Here is a 24,448-nt window from a genome sequence, read left to right on the forward strand (position 1 = left end):
AATTATTCTCAGTGTAATAATCAAAGCATGGATCCTATTTTTAATTCTTTCAAAATGCAGTTATTTCATATTAATTTCTTTGTCCTTCTGTGTCCTACTTTTTCCATTTCCATTTTACCCAACATCCATGATCACATGGACTTTAAATGGATCAGTTGGGTTACAGTCATACATATTTGACTGGGTTACATGAGTATACACTGCCCTAGTTTAATTTTGCAGAATGCCTGGATCTAATGTGTTGCAAAGTTCCCTCTATGCTCTCATGTCCAATCAGACTTACTTGCAAAACTTACAGTTTTAGAACAACACCAGGACACAAACCAATGGTCTGTACTTGCATATGTATGTGCAACTACTTTAAATAGGTATGACTTATAAATTATTTTTATGGTTGTTTCTTTTAGATCACACTTGATTCCTTCCTTTAATGTACAAGAAATGTATTCTTATTTAATGTATTTAAATTATTAACTTTTAGAGTACATGTACTGCAGTATATGTACAGCAGCATATAATTTACTGGTCACTCTGTTGGTTCAAATTACAAGAGAATAAAAGGATAAATCTTATCTGCTCCTCAGATGCAGGCCATCAAAAATTACACATCACAGAGCTCTAGCTAGTTTAAGTACCACTGCCAGAAACCTTTTAATTGATTAAACCTGAGGCTTAAAAAATTTCTGATCCCATAACCAGATAACCTTGCAGGACAAGGGGTTAATTTTACACATTTATAATAACAAAAATGAACAGAGTGATAGACACATATATATACATAGATCCAGAAATCTATTAAAAATGGCTTAATATGCAGGTTTTCGCAACACAGAAATATGTTTAAGTTTGTTCTAATTATAGCAGTACACACACACACACTGTCTGAACCGCTTGCCCCATATGGGGTTGAGAGGAGCCAGAGCCTAACTCGGCAACTCAGAGCATAAGGCTGGAGGGGGAGGGGACACACCCAGGATGGGACGCCAGTCCATCACAAGGCACCCCAAGCAGGATTTGAACCCCAGACCCACCAAAGAGCAGGACCCGGTCTAACCCCCGTGCCACCAAACCACCACACCCCCCCGTAGAACACAGTTTATTCTAAATAAATATTGTTTCTAATTTTTTTTTTTTTTTTTTTTAGATTCTTGTCCTTAGTCTTACATGAATTAGAGTTGGTATAACATTTGCTTTGGTTAATTCTGTACTTCTGTCAAGCAAGCTTTTGAAAACCTGTTAGCCAAAACCAAAATATGAAAGGAAATAAGAAGGCAGAAACTAATCCTGTCTGAAATTTCAAAGCGGCATAAACCAAACTAATTCAATTGGGAAATAAATATCAGACACTGTAAATAATATATTACAAGGAAATCACAATCCCATCTCCGCAGCAACACACCCCATACAGTGATAATTGTTGTGATCCCCATTCTGGATTTACACCGATCAGACATAACATTAAAACCACTGACAGGTGAAGTGAATAACATTGATTGCTGCTGAGAGGATTCACAGAGTAAGAATTTCATTGTATGGTGTAACAAACTGTTCACTGTACACATGACAATAAACTCTTGAATCTTGAATATCTTTACACCTATCAATTACAATTGCACCTGTCGGGGCGGAAATATTAGGCAGCAACTGAACAGTCCGTTCTTGAATTTTATTTTTTGGAAGCAGGAAATATGGGCAAGCGTAAGGATCCGAGTGACTCTGACAATGGCCAAATTGCGATGGCTAGACGGCTGAGTCAGAGCATCTCCAAAACGGCAGGCCTTGCGGGGTGTTCCTGGTATGCAGTGGTTAGTATGTACCAAAAGTGGTCCAAGGAAGGACAACCGGTGTACCGGCAGCAGGGTCATGGGTGCCCAAGACTCACTGATGCATGTGGGGAGCAAAGGCTAGCCTGCCTGGTCCAATCCCATAGAAGAGCTACTGTAGTACAAATTGTTGAAAACCTTAATGTTGGCCGTGATGGAAAGGTGTTAGAAGACACAGTGCATCGCAGCTTGCTGTGTATGGAGCTGCGTCGCTGCAGACCAGTCACAGGGCCCATGCTGACCCCCGTCCACTGCAGAAAGAGCTTACAATGGGCACGTGAGCATCAGAACTGAACCATGGAGCAATGGAAGAAGGTGTCCTGGTCTGATGAATCATGCTTTCTTTTAGATCATGTGGACGGCCAGGTGCTTCTGCATCGTTTACCTGGGGAAGAGATGGATGGCAGCAGGATGCACTATGGGAAGAAGGCAAACCAGCGAAGGAAATGTGATGCTTTGAGAAATGTTCTGATGGAAAATCTGGGGTCATGGCATTCATGTGGATGTTACTTTTACACGTACCACCTATCTAAAGATTGTTGCACACCACGTACACCCCTTCATGGAAACTGCTTCATGACACTTTACCAGTATTCCCTGATGGCAGTGGCCCTGCCACACTGCAAAAATTGTTCAGAAATGGTTTGAGGAACACGACAAAGAGTTCAAGGTGTTGACTTGGCCTCCAAATTCCCCAGATTTTCTCTACACTGCCGGCAGTGGAAGTCCTAAGGAAAAAGAACCTTTAAGTCAAGCTTTGTCCACAGTGCTGGCACAATAATCCAGCAATATTTTTAGAGCAAGTTGTCTTCCAAAGTCAGGTATTCTTGAGAGAAGAATAAAGAAGAGAAAAAAGAAGCATATTTCAATGTGTAACATGCTTGTGAGAATGAAGTGCCTCAAGGTGTTGTCACTCCAATACTATGGCACTTTAACGGTATTCCCTAATGGCAGTGGCCCTGCCACACTGCAAGAACTGTTCAGGAATGGTTTGAGGAATATGACAAAGAGTTCAAGGTGTTGACTTGGCCTCCAAATTCCCCAGATCTCAATATGATCAAGCATTTGTGGGATGTGCTGGAAAAACAGGTCCAATCCATGGAGGCCCCATCTCGCAACTTACAGGACTTAAAGGATCTGCTGCTAATGTCTTGGTGCCAGATACCACAGGACACTTTCAGAGGTCTTGTGGAGTCCATGCCTCAATGGGTCAGAACTGTTATGGTGGCACGAAGGGGACCTACACAATTTTTGGCAGATGGTTTTAATGTTTTGGCTGATTGGTATATAGATACTACATCTAATCGGTCATTCTGGTCAGTGACACAAAGTAGCTTTTTCATTCCTCTTGGGCAGCCATGTATGGAGTAGTAAAATCAAAGAAAGAGACCCATGGTCCTGCACAATGCACAGCATTCAGGACTTTGGTCCAATTAACTGTTAAGCTTTGTTAAATTATGAAAAGATTTTTTCTTTTTTTCTTCACTATAATCTCCTCACCTTGTGGAACTATAGCACAAAAAAAAAGATATATTACAACAGATAAAAGACTTTCACAGAGCACATATGCATAGGGTCAATATAAACTGAAAGATTTTGGCAAGACTTATAAATTAATAAATCAATTGACCCAAACTAACAACTTTTAGAATAGTTTGCCTAATAAAAATATTGGTTGAACTGTTAAAAACAAACATAATTCTTTGTTATAAAACACTTTTTCATAGTATGTCATTTCGGAGGAAAAGTGACTGCCAAATGAATAAACATAAGTCCTTAAATGTTTTGAATTTTAACACATTCTAAACATTTTCACCTCATTTCATCTATCAAAGTATGATCTAGGCATCATTTTTTTCACCAGTTTAAAGATTAGTGTGTTCCATTCTACATAATTTTTACAAGTGAACTGATACTGGTGCATTGATAGTGTCATTACTTGCTGTTTACATTGAAATTTTATCTTTCTAGTACTACATATTTGACATGAAATCACTTTGCAGAATAAAGTATGCATATTTTCCTACGAATCATAAAAATATAAAGGCAAATTGTATATTAGATGATTTCAGACTGACAAGATACTGCCGTAAGAACAATAAGATCAATAGTTTAAAATGAATTCTAAGACTCTTTCAATTACAAAACCATGTCCAATGAGACCTCAGCACAGCAGTTTTTTTTTTAGATTTTCTAAACTAAAACCAGATAATTTCACTCTGTGCGATTTGAAGAAGGCCACAGAGGCTCATGATGCTTGTCATGCACTGTTAAAATAGCTTTGATTTGCCTTTGTTCTGACAGCAGCAAACAGCTGCTTGTAAATGAGCTAGCCTCCCTTGGTTGGCTACCATTATATTATAGACTTTGAGTTTACAAGGTTGCTTCCTGAAGGGATTTGGTTAGGTGGAAGGGAAAAGAATGTAGCCTATAGAATTAGACTGTGACCACAGGAAACAGAGCTTGAGACTTTCAAGTTGTAGTTTTCATTTATTTTTTTTCTCTACACTGCCAGCAGTAGAAGTCCTAAGGAAAAAGAACCTTTAAGTCAAGCTTTGTCCTACAGTGTTGGCACGATAATCCAGCAATATTTTTTAAGCAAGGTGTCTTCCAAAGCCAGGTATTCTTGAGGGAAGAACAAAGAGGAGAAAAAAAGAAGCATATTTCAATGTGTAACATGCTTGTGAGAATGAAGTGCCTCCAGGTGTTGTCACTCCAATACCATGGCATTTGTAAATTAAATGAATGTGATAGAAAGCATCCAGGCCAAGAGATCTGACATTCTACATAACTCAAAACAATATTCTTTCACATTTACAGATACAGAAATTGTCAAGCTTCTTACTACTACACACATCTTCAACTTTACCCCAAGCGTTCCAGCTCAACTAAAAGAGAAAAGGCAAAAGAATGGAAGGTACTACATAACAGTGACTCATTATTATCCAATTATATGCAAAGATTATTTGATTGAATGCATCACTCCCAGGACTGTTAAAACAAAACTGAAATAATACTAAGAGCAAACAGATTTTAACCTAAACACACTGAACTAACCAGTGTTTTTGTCCTGTACAATGTATGGACCACTCAATGTGGCTTTTTTAAAGGACACAGCTATGATACTAGAACACTTTATCAAAACTCCAGAAGCTACTATTCAGTATGCTTCACATAAAATCAGTCTCGGAATTCTTTTTCCTCCTTGCTGCAATATCCTCAAATGCTTTCTGAGAGCCTGTGGGGCACCAGGTTCTGGACCTCGTTTGTATTCACAGCCATGATTTTCGATTCAGTTCATTTACATGTTTTTTTTTTTCCTTCCATAGCAACAGCGGGTGGGTATCAGAAGCATCTTTGATATTGGTAAATGTCTTTTAGAAAACCATCTAGTCACTTTCCTGTCAATATATATTTGAAAAATAAATAAAGAAATCCCCATAAATACAGAGATTTTAATTGCCAGAAAATGTGTGCTTATTTGTGCCTCTTCCCTTGCCTTCTTATAGATAAGCCATGATACACAAATATAAGTGGACAGAAATGAAAGTGTAAAAACTAGTAATTATGTTATTTGATTGTGGATGTACAGTCTTTTCTGCAGTCATAGTTTATTATGCACAGCCCTTCGTGTCTGAAAATTATATCAAGAAATCCTCTGGGTAAGTACATCTTAATTTAAAGATTATGCCAAAGTATGATGGGATTCAGAAAATTGTTTTTCAGACGGTATCTATAGTAGAAATGCATGCTGAGCTACTTCAGGACACACACACACATTTTCAGAACCACTTGTCCCATACGGGGTCACGGGGAACCAGAGCCTACCCGACAACACAGGGCGTAAGGCCGGAGGGGGAGGGGACACACCCAGGACGGGACGCCAGTCTGCCGCAAGGCACCCCAAGCGAGACTCGAACCCCAGACCCACCGGAGAGCAGGACTGTGGTCCAACCCACTGCGCCACCGCACCCCCCTACTTCAGGATATATGTAAGTTTAGATAAATAAGCAGTGCACATCAGGAGTTGAACAGTTCTGATTTTGTAATTGTGTTGGAATGTGACAGATCTGTCAGTAATGATTAGCAAATCATTCATTTAGACAGGATGAGCATTTAAAAAAAGAATGCCTGAAATAATTTTAAGTTTTGTACGCAATTAAAAAGAATTGTAGGCAGAATTTGTCTAGCATAAAGCAGCAATATAACCCAACCAACTACATGCTCTTAAAGTAACAATTCTCCACTTAGCACAGCCATACCAATGCTAAGTATCAAAACAATACGTGCGCTCGAAAATGAAACTTGTAATCTCTCTTAGAATGTCTTTTTCAGCAAAAGACTAGAAATATTACCATTTGGAGAAGACACTTTAACAACAGCAAACTATACCACAACTGAAACTCTACTACATGCTGTTGTCAGAACAACAGAATATCAAAATGTGTTTGCTTGATTTTTTTCTTCTATGAATCGTGCTCTATTTTGTTAATGATGAACACAACACACACTGATTGTGGCAAGACCTGTAAAGGTTAATTTTCATTCATAATCAGTATGGACGCCTACTTGTTTATTGCATACGACATTTTGCTTTCACTGGAGTTTGTCTTTATGTGTTACATATTAATGTTTGTTTGAGGAAACAAACATTCCCAAAATGACTATTCATTTTTTATAATACATTAACATTTTGATCTAAACTGGAAAACTTTACTTTGGAAAGTTCATTCACCTTATTACCTTTGAACTTCAACCAGAAAATCTGTTCAGTGTGGAAGACACTAAGTTTTTAATCGGTGGAGCCTTTTCAGATATTGTCTTCAGTATAGAATTTTGACCCTTACCCAGTAGACAAATGTAACATATTTTTGATACACAAGTTGTTAACCAGAACCATTTAAAAACCAAATCTGACTGTTGCATGATCATTAACTGGATTCTTAAAAAAATTCAACTGACCACAGATTTACCGTTGTTTAATATAGCCTGGCCTATTAAGGTCAAAATGGATAAACTGAATCATATGTAAATTAGGGGCTGGGTTTTGTGTTTTTGAGCTAACTTCACAGACAATCTTAACCCTATGACAGTACCCAATCAAAATTACATTCAGCAACATTTTCTTAAATATTAGGCAGCTGACCACAAGCCAACAACTGCCCAACTGCTGCACTAGAAAGAAGTCAATACTGAAACAGTTCTAAAAAGGACAAAAAGCTTGATATTGATTGGCATCATGTCTCCACAGGGAAAATATTACATAATTATTAGTAATGTAGAGATATTTCATTTAGAACTCAGCCATGTTTGCCTGAGTGAGGGCTTACACGTAAATACCAAGACATCAGCATGCTGAGATTATAGACTACACAGATGTATTCACTGAAAAAGCAACCGAAGTAACTTACTTTATTTAATAAGAAAACTGCCCAAACTTATGAACCAATGGACTATAAAAATCAAACACTGGCACATATGCATGGTAGAAATCTATTTCATCTGTTCCTTCTATTAAATCCATTTTATTTTTAAGAATGAGTTTGGTACTTAACTGACTTTTTCTTCAAGAAATATAACCTTCAACTGTAATACTACAACAGTATATTTTAAATTTAAGGAAGCAACATCTCTGCTTGGTAATCTATATACTTGCAAGTGTAAATCAGTCTTTACAGTTGCATATTCAGAATACATACTGACCAAATTTAAGAATATATTAGGTATAAATTATTTAATTTGTTAGTTCTATTGCAAAGTACTGTTTTGCTGCTCACTAATTTAACTTTGGTTTAGGTGTTTGTGCTTCACAAAACAAAGAATAAACTTCAATTTTTCTAATCTGAACTTTCTTAAATATTAATCCATGTGTTAATAGTTTCATTGCCTTGAGCTATCTACGGTCAGTAATTATGCTGACTCACAATGTCTGCTGATTGACTCTTCAATTGATTTTCCTCTAATTTGCTAAAAACTACCATAATTTACTAATAACAGTGATGTATTTGTCCTATACATACACTTACTCCGCTCATAATGGAGCCCTGTGCAATGGAGGATGGGGGGGGGGGGGAAATCCCTATTACAAAATGCAGAAATGTATACCTTTTTTCATTTGAAGTGCCAATATCTTCAGTTACAATGGCATTTTTCTTGTTATGGTGTCATTCTACTAAATTAAATAAGCTTTCTGCAATCCTGACAAAGATGCAACAGCTACTACAGCACACCTATATTGTCAACTCAATTTCGGCCATTCCCAACAACACAAGTCACGCCCCTAGTTATGGGTTCAGAGAAATCTTTCAAAACAACAGCAAGTAAGCAAATGGAATTAACATACAAAGGAATATTTCTAAAAAATTCAGAAGTACAATAAATTCATTCAACTATGTACAGAAACTGGATAATTTTTATTAGAGGAATTCAGGATAAGTACCTTGATCAAGCGTACTACAGAAGGAGGTGTGATATGACTCTTTGTCTGTTGAGTCCTTATAGAAAATCTATAAAATATGAATGTGTCGCTGTTACTGTGTGTTACTATCACTATTGCAGTTACATACCCTTGCACTAGCAAAAAATAAAACAATCTCATTATGGAGCATCTGACATTTGTTAGTAACACAATACAGTACCTATAACAGCATACTATCCAGATGCTTCACACAGTGATAAACAGTGTTCTTGGAAACTTTATTTCATTATATAATAAACATTTGTGAGCCAAATTGTTAAAATGTCTGCATCCAGTGCACTGTGTCTCACACTCTGTGCTTGCAAGGTAGACTCTGGACCACAGCCTGACACTGGACAAAGGGCTACTGAAAAACTTATGAGTAGAGTATAGCATTAAAACACAAGTAAGAAATAATGGTCTGTAATGAAAGATAAAATGTATTGGTGTTTGATTTTCTAATTAATTTTTGGTGACACAATTTTTATCAAGGAAGCAGTGATGTTTCCTAAGAAATAATATTACTTTAGCAACCTCACAAACAGAACAGCTTGAGTCCACGGAACAAATAACCCCCTTAAATGAGGGGTGGTCATACCTGCTGTTGTCAATGTGCAGCCTACAATCGTATGAAATCTGGCCTAAAGAGAAATTACATTTTAATACAATTGCAGAGTGCAATATTTTCTATTATATTTAATTATTTATACTTATTTAGCACACTTTAACCCCATAACAAAACAAACAAAAATGTAAAAGCAAAAAATAATTTGAAAAAAAATTCTTTTGTTATATTTTATTATATTTTCCTTAAAGGGATGTGGTGGCGCAGTGGGTTTGGCTGCGTCCTGCTTTCTGGAGGGTCCCGGAATTCGAGTTCTGCTTGGGATGCCTTGTGATGGAATGATATCCCATCCTGGGTGTGTCCCCTCCCCCTCCAGCCTTATGCCCTGTGTTGCTGGGTTAGGCTCCAGCTCGCCACAATCCCCCTCAGGCTGAGCGGTTTCAGTCAATGTGTGTGTATTTTATTTATGGATCAAAATGTATGCCTATATTATGTCTATTAAGGGGGTGTGGTGGTGCAACGGCTTTGGCGGAGGCCTCTTTTGTGGTGGGTCTGGGGTTTGAGTCCTGCTTGGGGTGCCTTGGGGTCCCGTGTGGGGTGTGTCCCTCCCCTTCTACCCTTGCGCCCTGTGTTGCCGGGTTAGGCTCTGGCTTGCCACCATCCCGCTCGGGACAAGCAGCTGCACACATTGCGTGTGTGACGTACATTAAATGCCTATATTATTTTGATCATCTTATCTGTGGACAAATCTGAATTTATCTGCACAGCTGTAGTTCATGAAAGATAATAGGTTCAAAATAAAGAATGTTGTTATTGCCTAGATCTGGCCACTGGTACACAGCAGTGCAACAACCCTTAAACAATAAAACATATATATATATATATAAATATATACACACACACACAGTACATGTGGTTTATTGATTAGTGCTTACATATACATCGGTGGCACAGTGAGTAGCGCTGCTGTCTCACGGAGCCTGGGTGGTGTGAAAGGACATGGGCTCAGTCTCAGTTTCCTCCCATAGTCCAAAGACATGCTTTTCAGGCTCCCCATAGTGTGTGAATGATGCAGAAGAGTGTGTGCTGCACTGATGGATGGATGAGTGACCCATTGTAAGTAGTGTATCTAGCAGTGTAAGTCACCTTGGTGAATAAGGTGTGTGGGGCGATAACACTACACAGAGTTCATTGGAAGTTGCATTGGAGGAAAGCATCAGCAAAATAAGTAAATATAATATACTGGGGCTGTTTCATTTATTTAGGTCCAGGTATAGATAGCGTCATTTTTTATTTTAAAAGAAGGTCTGTAAATGCAAATCAGCCAAATGAAATGAATGTTAAAGATTACATGACCTTAATCCTACACAGTTTAATCAACTTAAAGTTCCAGAGTAGAACATACTACAAACAGAGATTGAACAATGGGTGTCCTTTAACCCTGCTTTAGCAGACACTCAAATATCCCTTTACACACATAAAAAGTACCTTTTACCAGTCTAATCCTGAGCAAAACATCCATTCTTGGAAAAATTAGCAGCTACTTCAGAAAAGGCAAACAACACTTCATTTTCAAAAACAGATATTTTCTAATTTAAAAATTTGGCCAATGTACTGGGCTATCCTTCCTGAAACTGAACAGGTGACAGTAAGCCTGGTCGTCCCTTGACACAAAATGTGCCGTCTTCAAAATGGTATTTGAGATTTAACACACTGCAGTACGCACACGCACATGCATACACACACACTTTGAAGTCTATCACTACAAAACACAGATGAGAAGTCAAAATAAAGACGATAACAATTGTGTTGTCTTTATTGCCACATGCACTGAGTACAGTTTAGAATTCTTTTATAGTCTGCCCTCATTTTTCATGTCCATTACATCCAGAGAACAGTTAACCAGCATCGCAAAGTCCATGATCCATGGATGAGACATGGTAAACATAAAAGGTTGATAAGTCTCCCTTGCATTTTGCATCATTATGTTCAGATATCATTGCTATCTGCCATGACTACATTTTCCTGATAATCTAAGATAGGCTTATAGGAGACCCACATAATTCACGTGAAGCAGAAACAAAATAAAGCAAAGCATAAAAGGATAATGTACAAACAAGACAGAATGGAGATAAGTTACTCATCTCCAAATAAAATTCCAGTGGAATAAATCACTGCACCCCTTCAGCCCCTGACTCCCCAAGGGTCCAAGTTGAATCTTAGCAGAAACAGCCTATAGTACCAGAACTTCAGTAGGTTATACTAAAAGCAAAGTATATATCATGGGTTTCAGAATAAGACAACATTTTTTCTTAAAAATGTAACAGGAATCAAGGTTTATATAATACTAACTATCAACGCATTGCATTACAGTAATCATAAAACATGTCTTAGGATGTCCCTGTGGGAAGGAAATGAACCCCAATTAAGGAGGAGGACGTCAAGCAGAAATTCCGTTTTAATTTACAGCAGGTTACCATGTCTCATTTCTTAAATTGATGTCAAATGATAGGTGTACGTGTCTGCTTCGTTTTAAATGCAATGAAAGTAACAGTAAATACAATTTATGCTTTACATGTGAACCCCCTGCATTCATATTAATGCTGCTACTACTACTTACTGGGCTTGACCATTTTTCTGATCTCACTTAACAGCTACACTCCACTAAATGCACATGGCACAGTTTAACAAATCACTGCTAACATAAAAATTTATATTGATCGCAAAATTGGACTTCATGCTCCTCAGAATAAAAATTCCTTATGAACACAGAGTGATGACACAGCCCAACATCAACATATTTTTGTCGTCTTTTATATGTTAATTATTTGTGTTGTTTTGTTTCTTAGGGGGTGAAATTTTCTGTCTGGGTGAAAATACTTAAAAGAAGTTGGGCGAATTGCTATTCATGCATGACATTCATCTGAGTTCTTGCATGACAAACACAAACCTGGAGCCAGCTGTGAAGAGACTTAATCCACCCAAATCCCTCCTTCCTTTCTGAAAATCCTGATGAGGATTAAAAAAGGACTCTGCAGGGTGGGGATCTCTGCTACAGTCGCACCTTGCAACTGCAAGTTTTCAGTCCTTTGTCTCTTTATCGCCTTATCTCTCCGAGTTGGAAACTGAAGAGGCACAGGGCCCTAAGGCAGGTCTCTGCACACTCCACATTGCCCAACTCTTTGTGAAGTCAAATTCTAAAGTGTGCCTCAGGTAGCCAGAATGTATTAGAGTGCAGTGGAAGGGAAACTGGAGTGTACTGGAAGGGGAAAGCCTAAATGTGTTTGCAGATGAACCAAACTAAATCTGTCTGCCTTTCTTTTTAACATTATATTCATTTACATTGATAAAATAAATTTAAATGTAAATTAACAATGTTAAAAACAAAGGCAGACAGATTAAGTTTACATTTATTCATTTAGAAGCTTTTATCCATCTTCACAACCTTCATGAAAGACTTTGACAAAAAAGTTATTTACAACACAAATAATGACAATTAAATAAGTTTGCACCGTTTTATACACAAAAAGAGCTCTGCGTTGTTTTAAAGTGATCAGTATTGATAAACCCGATTTTCCTGAGACAAACTTGTTTGCACTACTTCCCCCAATCAGAAAACCTCTTCTTTAACAACGCATTCCTCCTGACATTTACACCTTACATACATTTAACACCTGTGTATAAATACTTATTAAAGTATTAAGTACAACGTCAATGGAAGTATCCAGTAGCATTTTTGCATTCTTTTACAATTATTACCATATAAGAATACAAAACATATAACTCGTACAATTGTATTGTTACTTCTTGGGAAGAGCACACAACACTTAATAATCCAACTTCTAAAACTGAATCCCCATCATATCCCATCCTCACTTTCTCCGTTTTTGTGCACCCATGAAAAGGAAATGCTTTTTACAATGAATGAACAGCACATAGTTAAGAAGCATCTTACTTACTGTAGCCTTCAGAAACTATGAGAATGAGTCATGGCAACATAAAACTGAAATATGTCCTTTTTTATGCAGCACTGGGTGACGCTGTATTTAATTTGTTACAGCAGCAAAAATATATTTCTAACTCGAAGTAAGAACAATTTTACTTTAAAAAGTTATTGTTCCAACCATTCAGGTAAGCAATCTTTACACAGTGCCTGTTTAAATGTTTCGGGTCTAGTTTATTACTATGGCCAGAAAATTATACATTAACCATATCTACTCTGAAGTTATGGTAACAACTTACTGTTTGCCAGTACTACGCCTTGATGACTCTTTTACTGTAAAATGAATGTTGCAAGCTGCCCTAAATAAATGTGTCAACTGAATGAAGACTATATTTCAAACAGAAAAATTGTACTGCTATGATGGCACCCACGCCACAAAAAAATAAATCAATTCTTTTCTAAGTAGAAAAAAATGTGTGCTGTCTGTTGGGATCTGAAGTCATCAATCTCAAGTCAAGCTTCAACAAAACCTAAACTTGTAGTCATTTATAGCCATTTATAGCATGCCAGTAACCCATTTAATTTAATTACAAAAATTCATTAAAAGGATATTACAGACAGGATGCTGTTTAATGAACCATGTTTACTTAGGGATATTGCTTATAATGAGCTGCTGTTGGGCTGTTCCCTGTGGTTATAACAGGACAATCAAGAAAACATGTGCCAAAGAAAGATTTTTAACTAAATCATGGGTGAATCAATACTTGAAGTAGTTTTGAGAAAAATAATAAGGGACTTTGTCAAATATGCTTGACAAAAAATGCAGGGATCATTAAAGGCAATAAGGATGGACCAGTTCTTCTGTGTGAGCAAGACCAGTCAGACAAGAACAGAAATGAGGGGGAAAAAAAAAAAAAAAAACAGCACCAGTTGGACTATATTCAGAGGAGGCATTCCAGCACAGACTGCTTTGCCAGCTTGCATCACGCAGTGTGTTGTCCACTGCATACACCTCAGAGGAATCTTTAATTATACATTTATTTTCTGAAAAATAAATTTTGACACCAAATTCATTAACACATTAATTCTTACACAACAAATGCGTACTGATCATGTGGTACACACTACATAATCCAGAAATGTGATCAGTCTGACCTAATGGCAAAATCTTAAATTTACATCTGATGACCGTACAGGTAAATTACTATCAAAAACACCATGTCTGGTGTGTACATACCCTAATTACTGACAATATGACAAACCAAATGCTTTGCCAATGTGCTCAACATTACTTGGCTACTACGCCGGCCAATCCCCAAATAGCCTCAAAGACCAATGAAATTTATTTTGTTGATGTTAATCCTGAAGTGACACAGTTTGCTGGTGAAAACTAAGTGTTTGACAGTGATCCCTAAATAAGGAAGGAATGTTACAGCTATCTGTGGTGTACATAATAAACTTGTTAATAATACAGGTGGTACCCAATTTACGATGGTTTGACTTATGATTTTTTTTAGATTTTACGATGGTGAGCTGGTGATAGACATTCAGTAGAAACTGTACTTCGAAATTTGAATTTTGATTTTTTTTCCCGGACAAGCGATATGTAGTGTGATACTCTATTCCACTGTTGGGCAGTGGTAGTGATCCGCATCTCCCAGACTGTCACGCAGAGGTGTGTTTTGTGCATCTATCATGTCTACAAAATGCCCATCTGTGTCTCCTGCTACTGGTGGGAAGAAGAAGAGGAGGGAAATTACTCTTGAGGAGAAACTCAAGATAATTCTTCAGCATGAAGGCAGCAAGGCTGAAATGGCCATCGCATGTATGCGAAACTATAATGTTTGGTAGGTTAGGTGTGTTAAATGCATTTTTGATTTACGAGATTTTTGACTTATGATGGGTCTCGCGAAACATAACCTCATCATAAATCGGGGAACACCTGCAATAAATTTGTTAAAATAGCATTAGCATTCCCCTTTTACAAAAATGTAACACCTTCAAAAACATAAGGTGCACACACACACACACATACACAGCAAAAGAGAAAGATGCTCATAAAACTCAAAAATGAAAAGTTGTGCTCTTTACTGCTCAGTCCTTTCAAGTATTTCTTGTAAAAGTTAAAATATATATACACATATAAAGACCCTCTATTAATAAAAAATTAAAAATCGAAGAAAAAATATTAAGATCCTCTAAAAATAAAACAGATTACATATAAAGACCCTTTACCCAAATGCAACAACTCTGTATCAAAGCAAAAGCATTTTTAGCAGTCAAAGATGACAGAATTCATTTAATAAGGGCAGATGGTAGTGTATTGGTTAGAGCTGCAGCCATTGGATCAAGAGGTTGCAGGTTTGAATCCATCCTCCAGCTGTAGTACCCTTGAGAAAGGTACTTACCGTAAAGTGTGAGCTAAATGAGTAAATGTAATTTTTACTGTAAAAATAATTGCTCCAGGAAAACTATCCAGCTGTATAAAAGGGTAAATAACTTAAAGTAGCTGATCACTGTAAGTCGCTTAGGAGAAGTGTCAGGTAAATGAATAAACGTAAAACTCCCTCCCCCTCGAGAAATTAAAATCCCCCTGAAAAATGTTCTTGGTTAAAGATTATTTAAATTATAATGATAATTGTACTTGCGCTCAGTGTTTCACAACCATTTCTTTTTATTTTCTAACATATTTTTAGAATTTATTTTGTTTTTCAGTCTAAATGCAAAGCATTACTTACCTTCAGAACACGGTAAATGAGCCAGTGTGAAAACCAAGCAAAAGAAAGCTTGTATTTTCCAATCTGAGGCTGACATCATGCTTTGCTTGGTTGGCCTCTCCACACTCGGTACCAACGACTGTATTTATAAATGTCCACACCTGCAGATCTCAATGATCTTCATCAGTCATCTTCTCACCTAAAATGCAATTGAGAAGAAGTGGTCATGAATGATTCAGTAAATATACACATGGTCAAATCCTCATTTTAGTGATACTGAATATATCTCTTCTTGCATTATAAAGAATCCTTTTCTCTTTTCATGGTTTCGTTTGCCATTAACTCCATTCTGTGAAAGCAAAACAAGTTGTAAAATGGTAAAATTTTGTCAGTCAGTTGGGGGGAAAAAAAAAAAAAGAAGACAACGACGATGAAGAGAAGAAGAAAAAAAATGGCAGGAAGCTCAAGGTTAATAATCCTGAAGAGGGGAGATCCCTTAATGGAAGCAAAAGCTTGCCCTTTCATCCTGGGATTTCACAGTTTCATTCACCCTCCTACCGCTGAGAGGCCAGCTTCCAAAAAATACATAATTGGGACGCCAATGTTCACAAAGCTGTTTTCTATTAAGTGGAGTATAGTTAAGCTATATAAACTGTTTATGAGCACATATCCATGTCATTGCTACCAGCAACAGTTCACTATCATGCATCAATACCTATTTTATTTGGCACAGTTTTTTTTTTTTTTTTTATGCCATCGAAGACTCCATACCAAAATACTAGACACAACTGACTAGCAACACACTTCAGCAACAGAATACCTACCTACTTGTCCAGGCATGCACTTCTCACCATAACAGGCCCTGTTTTTGTCTATGGCTCCAAAATCTTAACTTCACTGTTTTGTCTACACTTTTTGATGCCACCCGGCTTCGCCCCTATGAGCCTTTAGCACATGCAAAGAGTAAAAAGTCACACTAGCACGGCATACACAGATGAAACTGAAATATACTTTTTGAGCTATATTTATTAGAGAGCGCTATCTATGGGGGGAGGGGGAGAATTCCTTTGTAAATTTACTAAGCACACTTACACACCATTTGTCATATAATACAAAAGTTATCATGTTACTAACAAAACTGAAATAATTAGATCTTTCTACCAGTTCAAACTGCTCTGAATCTGAGCATGCCACCTTTCGTCCATTTCTGTGTGTGTGTCTCTTGTCAGTCAACCCCATAACTGTATATTAATATAATTTCAGAATAAGTACACTTTTTTTTTTTTTTTTTTAAGACTAAATACAGAGAAAATGTTTCTGGAAATGTAAAAGCTGTCAGATTACAATTTCATATATAATGCTAGGAGTCACCACATTAGCAGATAAAGTCTCAATTAAGCATGGCATAATAAATTCATCTGAAACGTCATTAAGCCTCTCCAGAGGCTCTTCATTTCAGTGGTATTTAAATAGGTTAATAGTAGTATGGTAACAGCAGACTGTGATATTGCAAGGAGCCCATGTCCTTTTAAAACACTGCAGCTGTTGGACACATATTTAAGGTACAGTCAACAAGTTTTAAGAATTGCATGAGTGTGATGCAGTTGTGGTTATGATGGAGTTGATATATCATAACGTTTAACACACATGCACCAATGCTACGCAACCACAGCGGTATCACAGAGCAGCCAGTTTCAGAACTTATTCACGACACCATGTATTATTAATTGGAAAAAAAAAAATGTTACGAGGGCAAACAGATAGGAAGCACACAAAATATGGTGATACAATTATCTGATGACTAATTTTCTGTAACACTTTTGTTTTTTGAACTGTACAGAAAGACTTCCAGTCCTGACTGTGACAATGTTGCTGTCTGAACACACAAGTGACTTACAAGTAAAGTTCTGAAAACTTATTTACCGAGCATACATTTTAAAAATCAAAAGTGTAATGTAAAGAGATTGTAAGTAGCTTTGGAGGAAAGTGCCAGTTAAATGAATAAATGTAAATGTAAAAGCATTACAAATCATATCAACCTCCTGAAAGAAAAACAGAATATATAAGCGCACACACACACATTTTCTCAACCGCTTGTCCCATGCGGGGTCACAGAAAACCGGAGCCTACCCGGCAACGCAAGGCATAAGGCCGGAAGGGGAGGGGACACACCCAGGACAGGACACCAGTCCGTCACAAGGCACCCCAAGCAGGACTCGAACCCCAGACCCACTGGAGAGCAGGACCCGGTCCAACCCACTGCGTCACTGCACCCCCCAGAATATATAAGCACAAGTATTTAATTGAGTTTATTTTTAAGTACTTAACATTAAGATTCCTTAGGTATTTACATCACTGTCAGGTTAATGTGTTTAAAAAATATTAAAATCAACACAAGTGTTTGAACAAGTCTGTACTGCTAACCAGTGCTCAACTCCAACATTTTTAACACCCAAGTCCCACTGCAATGTTGCGGAATAAACTTGATACTTCACTGGTCAAGACAGGCACACTATTCATTTCCCTCTGAAATCTGCATTCTGAATCTTTCTCATCAATTTAGAGACTATCTTCAAGATATAAACAAAAAGATAATCAAAATACCTCGCAAAAAACAAAGGACATTAGTGAAAAACAATCAAAATATACATACAAAAGTGTGAACAAGCAGCAGTCTTTTTTTTTTCTTCTTTTTGTCTACAATGGTCAGATGAATGAATGTCTCTTCTTTCCTGGTTTTGGACACATTTCTCCTTGTTTTCCTTTATCAACACTGAAGATGTAATTTAGCACCCTGCCCTTCCCCCAAGCCTCTGCTTTCTATACACTATAGAAAAGAGAAAAAAATGCCTACAGCAGTAAAACTATGGAGACAGCTGGAACCCTCACACCAAGAATAAAGAAATATATCCATAGTACATAGAGATGTGTGTTTCGTAAATCAATGACAACTGTTATAAAGTTTAATATCTTTGAGTCATGCTGTGTGTGTTTAAAATTCTGGTCATTTCAGACACCAAAGTCAAAAACTGACACAGTTGGCCTGAATGCATATCCCTCATTAAACATTGTTAGGGTTCCCTTCTCTGCTGGGGCCTTTTCTTCTTAGTCTACCATGTGAGGTGCTCATCTATAAACCGTTTCTCTAGTGAAATCTGATCAAATTTGATCAGACCTGAAACAAAAGTTTTACAGATTAAAACAAGGCTTTCTAACTGAAAGACTAATTCATAGTGACATGCACATCTGACATTATGTTTCAGAAAAATATATGTAAATTTAATGTTACAATATGCCATATCTCAGAATTAATTGAACTGCATTCTTAACTTAGATGTCTCTGCAGACAGCATTATTATTATTATTACTACATTTCAAATGACGCTCTCTGAATTTTTAAGAATGTGCGCTTCTGAATATTGCCCAAAGATTATTATGTGCAAAAGACAGAAAATGGTTTAACTATGAAAAATGTTAATCTTGACAGACGCTCAAATTTTGGTCTTTGACCGAATGGGTTAAAAAAATTTAAACTTGATAAAGCTGCTCTTTTCAGCAGAAGAAATGGCATACGGTTTCACCCCTAAATCTGTGTGGAAAAACCAGTGGAAAAAAAAAAAAAGCACAAAAGGCAAGCATTTAAGGGAAAGGGAGCTATTAAAAACAACAGCTAAGAAACTAGTTTACAATTAGAATGCAGTAGAATAAAATGTGAAGCAGATGTGAAAGCATGCTGAATTCCTTTAACAAAGCTTGTGGTTGTTCCTCTCAAGCTGGTGAGAGGGCCACCAGAGAATAGGGGAAGAGCCGACCATTCTATTAAAGGAGGCCTGAATGAATAGGAAAGAGACAAGAGAAAGGAACAAACAGGGGAAAGGGTGTGGGGTTACTATAAAAGATTGACAACCTGCAAGTCCTGCTTGACCTCTGAATTAGCCTCAAGCTTTCAAATGACTTAAAGAAAGCACCAGAATGTTAATTTATAGGGGAAATAAAATCCAAAGAAGATATATAGCAACAAATAAAAATGAAAAAGTTACGGGCTGTCTACATTTTGCAGCTTCCAGCTAGGTTTGTTTTGCAGCCGTACTGAGATATTCATCAGCTGTTAATAGTTAACATCTGCCTGTACAGTAATAAATGGTGACAGTTAAAACTTTCACTTTGACATTAAAGTTTCAAGAGCCCATGTTGCAGTTAGCCAAGCACATCATGTTCATTCATGGCCTTAACAAGCTTTTCGGAAGATACATCCTCCCTAAAAGACATTGTATCCTTTCCTTGGCTTTTTTTGTGCCCAGGCTGCCAGGGAGATGTACAATTTGCTGGAGCTAAAAAGAACATTTATCTTGACTAGTAAGAGACAATCAGGTCGGTCAGCTATGAGTGGTGGCATTTCAAAGGGACATATATGAGGAAATGACCCACTGTGTTCTCATTACTGACATGTAGTGTGACCTTCCACACCAGGTGAAGGAGAGCAGAGTATCCCAGAGAACTGAGTGTAAAACACCAGCTGTTAAAGCGAGAATATAATTCTCCTCAGTCCAGGAAACTCATGGGTATTACTAAAAATAATAAACTCTAACTCTTTGAAGAAGGTGAAAAATGTATTGTGTGTTGATATAAATTGACAAAGGTTAGTCATACCAGCTGTATTCGATTGTATCTGAATTTCTTTCATATTTACCACCCCCTCCCCACCACCACCACCACCATTACTAATACTACTACTACTACTAATAATAATAATGATAATAATAAGTCTGTGGTAATGACCATATTAAAAATACATAACCAAATAACTAGTATTATATAAATCACAAGTATTTTGTTCTTAGTATGTTTTATTGTTGCGTAGGGTACATTTCCCTGTAGTTCCACCCTATACTCATACTGAAAACCACTTAAAGCTCTGAAGAAGAGCAAAGAACTTATTGGATGTTAAAGTCAATTCCCAGTTGCTGCCAACCTGTGCCTGACCTGTCAAGTTTCGGAATACAGAAGCCAGATGAAATAAGCCCTGTAAGCATCCCTTCCCTTGGCAGAATAGCTATAATTTTGTTATGCACTAGGGGTTCCCATGCACTTTTTAAGCCAGGTCTTTGTCACATTACAGTATCATATTGATCTAAGTTGTAACATTGTATATTTCTGTAAGCATGGATACAGCTAAGAATATTCCTAAAGAAGTGATTAGATTTAGAGAACAGGTTGTTATACATAAACATGGTGACTAGAATTCTACCCTAACTGCTATTAGTATATTTACTCACATTTTTTACCATATTTTACTTGGAATTATAGCCTTAATAGTAGCACTAAAATGTCATAAAAATCTTGCTTTCTGATCCTATTAAAGTTTCTAAATATGGATTGCCGATTATTAAAAGAAACAAAGTTATAATGCAGGTTTTATACAATGTTAGCATTGATCCTGGTGAATCTCTCTGAATATCAAGTGTATTATCATAAATGGAAATTGAAAAAGTAATGTTCATTAAATGATAAGGGGGAAAAAAAAAATTCAGGCCACAGATAACACTCATTATCTCACAGGTGTAAATGATGCATTGGCCAAATACTTCAGATTTAAAGTTAATACTACAAGATAAATAAGGCTGGTAAGAACCAGTTACATAAACTTCACAGTTACACTGTCTTTCAACTACTGTTTATAGTAGTCCTATTGTTTACATTCCTATTACAATGGGATTAATAGATAAACAAATGAAGACACCTCATTTTTGAAATTTTCATCAAATATAAGATTCGAGTTTAATTTTTCTCAGAAAAAACAGAAAAAATAAAACAGAAGATTGCGAATCCAGATGCACTTCAGATAATATAAATAATGCAAACTTGCATAATGTATTAAAGTAATTAAAACTATGAAGAACTGAGATTTACATTTATGTCACACCAGCCTCCAGCATTATGCAAGCACAGAATCAGCAATTTGCTGGCAGTGATTCAATGTTCATCACTTTTTTAAAACATATACAGAAATGATTTATATTGACCCTTCTTTCCTGTCATTTATTCTATTTTTTTTTTAAGTATGTCTGTATAAAAAGCTGTTCATCTAGGGCACTCCAGGTTTTCTCTTATAACTTGTGATGTAATATGAAAGAAGCTATGTCAGCTATTTGACTGCATGTTTCCACCATTAGTTGCTAGTACAAATGGATATTAGTGAGCAATGCCAGCATTTCAAACAGCAGCAATTTGAAGTATGAATAGTAGCAATTTCCACCAAAAATGACTCATCTTCATTCATGATACTTCCTCAGAACACACAAACACACATAAAACACTAAACAGTTTAATTATTTATTTTCCCAAAAATCCCATTTTACTTCCTTCATGTGCAAAATTATACTTTCCAAAGTCTAGGAAATGCATATAACGAAATGCATGGTGTGTTTGCGAGAAATGCTTTAACCCCACAATGTAAAACCGGATGAAGACTAATGTTAGTGTCATAGATTGTGTCACTGAAATATAATACCTACAAATTTCTATATGATGTAAAACAGTTCTGTGAGTTCACTTTCTCCCAGTTAATACAATTTTCCAGTCCTGCTTGACTGATATAGACTTTATGCAACCATGTAAAAAGGCCACTATCTTCACACTTTTTGAATTAATCTGTACATGTATCCTATTCCTGATTCAAGAATCATGACCTAACAAATCCCATTTAAATTCTATAGAGACATTTACAATATCTTATGACTAAAGTTTACCAACAAACAGATCAAAGTGTATGAAATACATTTCTTTAAACAACATTCTGCTGAGTGTGTGACTCTATTACTGGTAATTACGGTACATTAAAAACAGGCCATCAATAATTCACTAACACAACATACTATTCAACAACTGAATTAATTTCAAACTTAATAGCAACACACACACACACACAGTTTCAGAACCGCTTGTCCCATGCGGGGTCACGGGGAACCGGAGCCTACCCGGCAACACAGGGCGTAAGGCCGGAGGGGGAGGGGACACACCCAGGACGGGACGCCAGTCCGCCGCAAGGCACCCCAAGCGGGATTCGAACCCCAGACCCACTGGAGAGCAGGACTGTGGTCCAACCCACTGCGCCACCGCACCCCCTTCTTAATAGCAACAATAAACTTTAAAAGGTACCACAAAATTGCAAACAATGAATCACATTCTGAGAAAAATTACTTTACAGACCACATTTTCCTGTTATATAATAAATGTCACGTCAGCATCCATTATATCACAGCTCAAATGCATAGTATCAAGAAAAAATTTTACAATAATATTACATACCAGGTAAATCAGGAGTATGAAATGGAGCAGGAATCTTACTTGCTTCATTCAGTTTCGGAAGCTGGAATTCATACATCCTTAGCAGAAATTCATATAAGCTAGCACAAAACTGGCTTCTCCTAACTCACATTATACTGCCCTTCTACTGAAGCACTTTTAGGATGTGATGGGTGCCCTTCATCCCGTGTCAAATTCTCATGATTGCTGAAATTGTTAAAACTGGTTTGAGTAGCGTTCTATTTATTACATTCATTCATTCAGATATTGCAGGAGACAAAAATATGTCGCAGTCCACCGAGGAAGTTGAGCCTAAATAACAAAATTATATGCTGAAATTATCCTGATGCGTACAGCTGCAACAAATCGGGAAACTGGGTCAAAAGAAATGGGTGTAGGTCCTTTTTCTGAGAGGAAAAATCTTTCCAAACACAGCAGAGAAGTACTACAGCTTTTTCAACTTTTTTTTCCCCTACAAAAGGCATTCAGGAGCTTAAAGAAAAGGCTGTTTCGTTGCTTGCCTAGCAACAGGCCTAGCAATGGCTTCTTTAGATACAAAGAAACAGTGCCTCCCGTTCATTTTCAGCAGGAGCATGATACACAAAAAGATACAACATTCCCCGAAAACAACTGTACATGTGCCGTGAAATTAAGAAATGGCACAAACATTCATGAAGTGTAAACTTACTGGAATGAACTTACCACATATCTTGTCAGATGCTAAGAGAAGAAAAAGTTTGTGGTTTAAATTGCATCTTATAAAAGAAAATGACTGCAATTTCAATTTATAGAAATTGTAGTGGTGATGAAACAACTCCTACACAATTCATCAAAAGAAAAGAAACTTGGTTTATCTAGCAGCGTAAAAAAAAAAAAAAACCTTAATCCCTTCCTTCCTTTTCAGCCATCTCCTCCTTATCTCCTCCGTCATTACCTGTTTATGATGCGCTGCTTGGGGCGAGGGAGGTCCACAACTTGGTCAAATGGCCAAGTGCAATTCAACAGTGATGAAGCCAAAATCGTCATGAATTGTTACGTAAAGTTTAATAAATCTGATACCGAGTTGTATTTAAAAAACTGACTTACCTTTCAGTAATAAATAACAGTTGTCAAATTTTCAACATAATACAGTCTGATAGCTATAAAGATCAAAGAGTTAAATTGGTGAGTGAGATTACAGAATAGCAGAGCAAGCATTTGTTTTATTTTTAAATTCATATTTTGCTGCTTTGGCTTTATAACTCATAGATACTGGTATGAATCTGTGGTTCAGACCAACGCCAGTGCAAAAAAGTTCATCCCACTATCTTTGAAAGAAGTCTGACAGTGACAGATTCAAGACCGCACAGGAGTTTATTGGCTGGCCTCAATAGGATCCACTTCTGCAGCATCTCGCCCTACCTCCCAAAGGTCCGAGAGCTCAGGATACAGACGAGCGGTTCCCATTGTGTCATCGTCTGGATCGTTACATGTTCATTAACATGCGTTAACCACCAGAGTTATCAGAGCTATTGTGATGCGAATGCCCTTGGAGCGGCTCATTGAACTCGATCTTCTGCATTTCAACACGCGACCGGAGCTGGTGCTACTACCACACTCTTTTGATATGCACAGCTACCAGCATTCCTCAAAAGACAA

At 37.1% G+C, this 24,448-nt stretch overlaps 1 protein-coding gene across 16 annotated transcripts in view; it reads right to left on the minus strand.

Moving 5' to 3' along the window:
- adgrl2a (adhesion G protein-coupled receptor L2a) overlaps nucleotides 1–24,448 on the minus strand; it is a 99,702-nt gene that overhangs the window by 64,821 nt on the left and 10,433 nt on the right. For all 16 annotated transcript variants that reach the window (XM_029254886.1, XM_029254878.1, XM_029254883.1 and 13 more), the window contains exon 2: nucleotides 15,527–15,704. In XM_029254886.1, the coding sequence (XP_029110719.1) occupies nucleotides 15,527–15,605 (79 nt within the window). In that variant the 5' untranslated portion in view covers nucleotides 15,606–15,704. The remainder of the gene's footprint in view (nucleotides 1–15,526; nucleotides 15,705–24,448) is intronic.

Source organism: Scleropages formosus, chromosome 9 (genome assembly GCF_900964775.1).
Source record: "Scleropages formosus chromosome 9, fSclFor1.1, whole genome shotgun sequence".
NCBI lineage: Eukaryota > Metazoa > Chordata > Actinopteri > Osteoglossiformes > Osteoglossidae > Scleropages > Scleropages formosus.